The following is an 8,428-nucleotide window of genomic DNA, read 5'->3' as shown; positions in this document are numbered from 1 at the left end:
TGGTCTAAAATTTATAACTTTCTTCAAAAAGCTAATATTTTTCTATGTATTTTTAAAAAACGTAAGGTAAATTTTCAGAAATAAAGCTGAAAAATATAAACAATAAAGTAGGTAATTAGTATTATGTAGGAGATTTTGCTCTTATGCAATATTCAAGTCTCCTACATAGTACTCAAAAATATGGGGTTTTTCATGTTAAATTTTTCCTTTTAAATACATTATTTTTTTATTATTCATTTGCAAATATTGATTTAAATATGTGTTGTCTAATAATTTTTGAAAGTGATTTTTAATATAAATTTGTCTTAATTTTAAAAAAATAGAAAAAATCAATTTTTTGAAAAAAGGCCTCCTGTTGTGTACCTTAATATTTTTTAAAATTTTGACAAATATTTTTGTGGTACATATGGGCTACAAGAGCAATGTTTTATCAACATGAAATTTTGTTAAAATTATATGAAAATTTTTACAGCTGTTTTCACATAAAAGGAAAAATATAAGAGGGTATGCAATTTGAAAAAACAATTTTCGTTTTTTTTTTTTTTTTTTTTGGATACACCCTAATGTACATCAATGACGAAAATATTCCTATGTTGTAGATAACCCCGTCAATAAGTATTGGAATTTCATCTTTAACCTGAAGGATGAAAACCTGCACTAGTCTTATTTGACCAAACTTCTTAAGGCTGTTCTGAATTTCTCTCATGGCCAAACTTTCGAGGAAAGAGGTTTAACAAAAGATGTGGCTGGTGACAAACTGAATATGAGTTTAAACACAACTGTTGCTCTCAAAGTGATAAAAGACTCGTAAAACACTGGAAAATGTTCATGTCAATAAAAAAAATTGATCCAGTTGTGCAAAGCAACACACTTGAAATATAAGGAACAGGAAGAAAAAAAATCTGGAATAAATAAGAAGAAAGAAAAATACAAAACCTAAATCAGGAATGATGTAACAAAACATTGTTGAGATAAAGCATTTAAGGAAAGCATTAATTCAGCTCAGGCAATGATAGATAAGGGGAATACGAAATTAAAAATTAGGCCTCAAATTGTAAATGAATACTACATGACTGACATTGAGGCGGGGCAAGCTATAACAGATGCTATAATTGATCGATTTTGACTCATTTCTAATTTATTCAAACTTTTCTTTAAGAAAAAAATTTACTGAAGCTGAATAATATTCGATTTTCCTGGGAAAAATTATTCGATTAAGCGGGGATCTTTAACAATGTCTCTGTGGGCTGTACGGGAATCTTCGGTTCCAGGAGGTTTTATTCGTATAAGCAGAGTATTCGTGTATCTGTTCCACGATTAAGCGGGGCTGACAGTATATATACAGTAGCCCCTCGTTTTACGTGGGTTTATTTAACGCGGTTTAAGATTTGACACCTTTATTTTATTTTACGCGGATGAGTTTCGGTTTGACGCGGATGCGGCATTGCAAACAGAATTTTAAAATTTTCTCTTTCAAAATCCAAACTCCTAAAGATTTTAGATTATGCATAATCAACTGCATTTTGGCGTGCTAATCGAGCTTGGGCCACTGGATACATTTTATGCAATTGGTTCCTTAGCTCTTTCCAGAAGTAAAGTTATTAAACTCACGCAGTTCAGAACTCGTTGGAAAAAGAACTTTCAGGAGTGACAAAGGAGACCAAAACCAACGAGGATACCGACGTCGGTGACGCACAACCAAAAATGTTCACATTGAAAATTTTGAGCCACTCCTAGAAGTGATCTTTCTGATTTGTTAGCGAAGGAAGATTCTGTCATGGAAATGACGCCAGTGATCATGGATGTGTTCATGCTCTGCAAAGAATTAGAAAAAAATTCTTAATGACTGCCAAAAGACTATCATAACCAGCTCCTCTTTATAAACAGGACACGAAATTAATTTATGTTTTCTTTATACATGTTGTGCATAAAAGTCGATATAAGTACACATTAAACTTATTATACAATTAGTCATCACTAGAATGAAGTATTTTTTTATCTACGGAAACAAACTCTTATTTTAACACTAGTATTATGTCTCAATTTATGCGTTTTCGATTACGTGGAACTTAACCCCCGCGTAAAACGAAGGTCTACTGTATGTTTGATTTTTGGGGAAAGGGGGACATTCCCCCCAGTTTCCCTCCGCTTCTGCTGTTGCCTAATTGCTTTTCCTGGTGCCTTAGTTCACATGCTAAAAAACGGAAACATTTTCCTGTACTCTGTTTTCTGATCAGTTTTAGGCGCACTTGTTTTTTTCTTTTTTTGAAACGGGGGGGGGGGACAACATTTCCGCAGTTCCCCTCTTTGGATCCGCTTTTACAATTCTCTTCTCACCTTTTCTGGCGCCTTTCTTCAAGTTTTAAAAAACGAATTTTACTGTGTTCTGTTCTGAAAAATTTTAGGTACACTTTAAAGATTTTTTTTTTTCGGGGGGGGGGGGGGGACATTTCCCCAGGGATCCTCTCAGTAGATCCGCATCTGTATCGTAACCATCTGCTTTGAAACGTAAATCTGCAACATTTACTCATAAACACCCACTGGCCAATGAATTAGAAACCCAAGATCAATATTTTATTGGACCACCGTTTTGCACGGATAACTGCCTGATTCGTTTGGACATCTAATCCACAAGCTCCCTGAGTGCATTTACATCCAGAGAATATCGTGCATTGGCTATGCAGCTTTTTAGATCCTGTAAATGAGATGGAAGAGGAAACTGTTTTGTTGGATGCATCTTTCTACCATGTCCCACACATTTTCTATGGGGTTAAAATCCAGGCAAGGGTTGGAAGTTAGACTGGTACTAAGCGAACCAATTTTCAACACTTCTAGCACGATGTATAGTTGCTTTATCGTCCACGAAGTGTCCCTCCTCATCAGGATAAAAATGCAACATTGCAAGTTGCACTTAATTTGACAGTATATTTAGGTATCGCATTGACCCTTGAGGAACACCAGGGCACCACTTCCATGCCAGCAGAACATGCTCCGTATCGCGATACTCCTTCCAGACATCCTCATAGTTCACGCATTCAAATGCGAATCTCAAATGTTGCTAATTCATTGGCTAGTGAGTGTATAAAAAGCTATTGAGTGCTGAGGTGCAACTTTGTTTTTGTTCTTACAGTCCTTGCTTTTATACTAATTTCATTCTTCTGCATTAGATTTCATAAAAGCTGATATCCTCGGAATGATGGCTTCAACTAATATATTTAATTTTTAAATACTTCTCTTCTTGAGAAGTTTTTTTTTTCTTTTTTAAAGGGGCCGTCATCGGCTCATCACAAACTGACTAAAGCAGCATTCAGACTGCGTCCGTACGGTACGTGAGCTCCGCTTTTTTCTCCCCAAAATCAGTTTTTGATCGGCGTTGCCATGACAGCAAACCGTATTGTACGGGACAGGCCCGTGTCCAGATTTTTATAAAGGGAGGGGTTTTAATCTTGCCTGCGGGAGGGGGAATTGAATCCCCCACAACCTTTAATTTACGACAAATTGCCGATCCCAGTATGGCGTTTATACACCTGGAGGGGCTGCTGACCCCCCCCCCCTTTTTTTTTGAGGGATAGTTTTGGCTGCGCAGGTGACCAAAGTAATTCTTCATTTTACAGGTTCACTTTAATCAAACCTTGTTTGTTTCTTTTTAATTAAATCTGCTTACTACATCTGCGGTACATTGCAATAAATACTAAAATTTATCCACAAATTCTTTTATAATGTAAAATGTATTATGTTCTAAATAATTGAAATAATGCTTAATAAACTAAACAAGAAAGAGGTTATTGCAGATACAAATTACATTACCAAACACCATCACTAATGCGTTTTCATTGCTACAACATATGCTAAATTCATCATAACCTCCTTACAATAAGAAATATTAATGCTTTGCATTGATAGATCATTCAGCAGTTCTTCCACCTTAGTTTTTCCGAAATATTATTTCAGTTGAGAAAGCTTTAACAGTTGTAAATTGCAGAAAAACTTAAAAAAAGAGAGAAAGTTGAAAAAAAAAAAAAAAACGCTGAACACAAACTTCACATTAAGATTAATTTAAGTCAAAAAAAAAAAAAACATTTTCTTCATTTCACTTGTTATTTTTCGCCAATGGGAGGGGTTTAACCCTTAAAACCCTCCCCTTGGACACGGCTCTGGTACGGGACTCGTCGACGGGACGAGAAGTCAGATATCTGACGGCTCTGACTTCCGTAGAATTGAGAGTCCATTTCATTGATCTCCACGAGATGAGCTCCCTCTCTATTGGGTGAGAGTACTGACATGTGCTTTTCTCGCGTTCGTAAAGTATGAATGCTTCTCCCTTCCCGGAAAACGTGTGTCCGCTTTACGTGACGAACGTGATGTACGGACGCTGTCTGAACTGCTCTTAACTCTCAGTTCTCCTCGAAATGTTAAAAAGATTTTTCTACGAGAGGATAAGTTGAGTTTGAAGTAAACAGAAATTTCATGAACACAAAAATGGCTATAAATGCGGTGCTCTGGTTAGGTGCGAGGTATCCCCCCATAGACTAAATACTGTTCAAACCAAATATTTCTGATCAACCTCTTAATTCCGGGTTCTCGTTAAGTCGGGGCTAGATATAAAAAGACTTCGACTGTACATTTTACAGACGTAAACATTGAATTGTGGGAGGGAAATGGTCTAGATTCGATTTATTTGTAGTTATTTTGTACGTAATACTTATAGTATAACCTGGATTTAACGATTGTCAAGGGACCGGAAAAATTTATCGTTAAATCAAGGATATCGTCAAATCGAGGAGCATAGACATTTTTTAATACAGTCAAATCCGGACCAATGAAATGTTTCATTAAATTGAGGAAATCGTTAAATCGAAGAGCATAGACATTTTTTTCATACAGTCAAATCCGGACCAATGAAATGTTTCATTTAATCAAGGGTATCGTTCAATCGAGGACCATAGACATTTTTTAATACAGTCAAATCCGGAACAATGAAATGTATCATTAAATTGAGGAAATCGTTAAATCGATGTTGTACTGATGTGTGTTTTTCTAATTTGATTAACATTTAGTACGCAAAAAAAAAAAAAAAAAAAAAAAAAGAGCTCGCCGAACAAACAACTTGAATATTTTTATTTAAAAATCAGCCAAATATATTAAACAAATGCACAAAAATATATATACCACATTTACTTACACTTTTATACAAACTTAAAATACATATTAAAAGTTCAAAATTTTCAACAAAAATTTTTAACGCATTTTCATAAATTTCAAAAACTTAAAAACGTATAACATATACTTTACTTTTTACCACTCTTCAACGTTTTGCGTATAAAACTTTTCCAAAAAACAGAAGGAATGAATTCTACATTCGTTGAATATGAGATATTAATTACTATTCTATTTCTGCCTAAGGCTTTGCTGCCTAATTTCGTTAATATCTTTGCTGTCCTTCAAAAAAGCTTTAGGTATGTTGAAAAAGCTGCTTGTAAAATGTGCTCTAATTGTGATGGCGTTTGAAACTGTTGCCGATACCACGAAATGCAAATATGAAATCGTCAATTATGATGGTATGTGATGCATGCGGTAATATATTCTAGTGAGTAGGTAATTATTGTTTTTCACTGGACTATTATTTTCATACAGTACGAATCCAAAATGCTTGACAAAGAGTAAAATTCGTATTTCCTCATTGGTTTCGCTTTAGTAGATCATTTTTATGTAAGACGAAGAAAGTCAAACCTCAAACTTTAGAAGCTTATTTCAGCACCCGCATGGAATCATTCCGCTACGGATTGACGTCATAATCCTCCCTCAAACCGTCTTCGCATCGAAACTTTACAAACGCAGATTATTTGAGGGAGGAGTTTACATGAATTTAAAGGGATGCTACCGATTTGTTCTTGAATGAGGCCTATAGAAGCTTATTCCGGCACCCACACGGAATCATTCCGCTTCGGATCGACGTCATAACTCCTCCCACAAACAGTCTCACTTGCGTTAGTTCTGTGCGGAGACGGTTTGAGGGAGGAGTTATGACGTCGATCCGAAGCGAATCTCTACAGATTATTTCTGGAACAGGGCCTTTAGAGTCTTATAATTTGTACTGTCTTCAAACTTCAAGTTTATACCCTCCTATTGAGGATTTTTTAAATGGTTTGTGTATCCCCCCAGACCGTTACAAAAGTTAAGGAAAATCATAACTATGCACTATTTGAAAAATATATGAGGCAGTGAGAAGCAAAGGAATGAAAGTGGCAAAATTAAAAATTTGGAGATAACCAGTACACATGGTAAAGTAACCTTCCCTCTGTCTTGTGGTAAGAAATGGAACTAGTAGCCATGGTAGTTGCTGCTACACAGCATGATTTAGAAAAAAAAAAAAAATCAATGAAATACTACCTAAAATGTTATCTTTGAACGCGTTTTACACAAAATTTGAAAATGTCCACTTACATCCCTTTGCTTCTCACTGCCTCATATAAAACAATAATTAAGAGAGAAACTCGGATAATATAGATTTTCAGTATGGAAGACAATATCTGTTGACTTAAGGTTTTGAAGTTCTTGGAAAACAATTGTGTTATTTGTTTACGAACTTAAAGTGTTGGTAAATGATTTATTCATATGTAATGGAATTGAAAAAATGCTGAAGCTTTATGTAATGTTTCAAACTCACTCACTACAGTTTAGTTTCTATTGATGTGGCGAGTGAAAAATGTCGAGAATTGAAAATGGATAGTGTTCTTTCGTCTCGATGACTGTATGATGAACTTCTAGATCAGCTTGGAACAGTGATATCGGCAACCCGTGCATCTTGGCGGTGATTTTCTTCTGAATGAAAAGCTGATCTAGGTATACAGCTATGGCTAGTTATCGCTAGAGATCCTATATACGGAGAAATGGGACAGCAGCGCGCCGATCTCCGCCATGTTTAGTCCAAGTGTTGTCAGCTCGAAATGCTGTGCTGTGTGAATGTTTAGCTTTTCCCCACGGAATATAGGACATGAAATCTTTAAAGAACAGATTGATTGTTTTTTCTGCTCGTATTTTCATTAAACGGATTGAACGCCAAGTCTGGCAATCCTGTGCCAATCGTTTCGTATCGTCATAGCGTGTACAAAGATTTTTTTCTCTCAAAAATTTGTTCATAAAGATAGAAAGCAAACAGATATTTGTGATCTGCACATTTCATTTCATAATAGCATAACTAGCTTCCAGTTTTTTCTATACACTCTTCAGTGATATTTGGTGCAGATGCATTACGGTCTACGGGAAATGAGCATCTTTGGACATAAGATGGCCGCCGTTCCGAAGTTGTCCAACCTCTCCGTATTTAGGATCTCTAGTTATCGCGTAATATGAAGAAAACGTTGGGACTGGAAAGTCAGGAATTTCACGCTGAAATTGTGACAGCCTCCGTGACGTAGTCGACGTCGACGTATCTCACTTTGTGGACGGATGGTTTTCTGCATCGGACGTGGCCGTTGGCCTCTTCGTTTCGCGTGTGGGTTGACATCTCGACGGGTTGTTGGGATGATTTCTCTTTGGACTGGCGCCTTTTCCGTTGGTAGGATCCCAGGAAGAAGTTTAGGAAGAGTGCGAAGAAGATGACTGCTTGAACGACATTCAGGTAGAGCAAGGGCTTCGAGATTTCGCAGGATGGGAAGAATGTGAGTTGGACCATGAATGTGAACACAATGAAGAACTGCACCTGAAGAAGAGAAATGGGGCATTACAAGATCTGTAAAACTTCGGGAAGGTAGGGTAATGTGCCCAAATATGGTATAGTCTCCTAGTATGGAACTACCTTGTTATGTATGGAACTACTCTTGTTGGAACTTAAATATCTTGTAAAAGAGAAAGCGCAGCCAAGTAAAAAAATCCTCAAACAATAGTTTTCCGAATTTGCTCAACAGTGGGTAGTTGCGCACGCACCCAAAGTTTTGACCTTAGTATTTATTGTCTGCCATTTATGTTTTCATATGTTTTAAGTTTTTGTGGGTACACATTTGTTAGAATTTTTTTCCATAAAGGTAAGTGATTTTGAATTGTTTTAACACATCTGTTGTTTAAGTTTACTTATATTAATATTTGCCAACTATTGGTTTGGCATTTTCTAGGTAGCTACATCAATATGTTTTATGACTGTTGCCTTTTCAGTTATAATTCGTTTTGTAAAAGGGCACTGCGTAAGCGTGTACCGGTCTATCCTGTAGTATATGATGATACCTGAAATGAATTCGAACTCGTAACAATATGTTCCTCAGTTGGGCTAAAATTATTATTTTCTTTTAAAACTTAAGAAATTATTATTTTCTTAAACATTAAGTCTTCGGCCACTGCTTGCTGACTCTCGCCAGCCCCCGAAGCTTGCTTTGCAATCTTATTTGTTTCGCAAAGATTTAAATTGTCTATTAAAAAGAATCAGATTATAAAA

General features: G+C 36.0%; 1 protein-coding gene across 2 annotated transcripts in view; it reads right to left on the bottom strand.

Moving 5' to 3' along the window:
* Positions 1-5,053: 5,053 nt before the first annotated feature.
* Positions 5,054-8,428, bottom strand: part of LOC129234236 (elongation of very long chain fatty acids protein 1-like) — a 92,326-nt gene continuing 88,951 nt past the window's right edge. For both annotated transcript variants that reach the window (XM_054868176.1, XM_054868175.1), the window contains exon 8: positions 5,054-7,702. In XM_054868176.1, the coding sequence (XP_054724151.1) occupies positions 7,385-7,702 (318 nt within the window). In that variant the 3' untranslated portion in view covers positions 5,054-7,384. The remainder of the gene's footprint in view (positions 7,703-8,428) is intronic.

This window comes from Uloborus diversus, chromosome 1 (genome assembly GCF_026930045.1).
Source record: "Uloborus diversus isolate 005 chromosome 1, Udiv.v.3.1, whole genome shotgun sequence".
Lineage (NCBI taxonomy): Eukaryota > Metazoa > Arthropoda > Arachnida > Araneae > Uloboridae > Uloborus > Uloborus diversus.
Note: the sequence above shows the minus strand (reverse complement) of the source record. Positions and strands in the feature narration are given on the sequence as shown.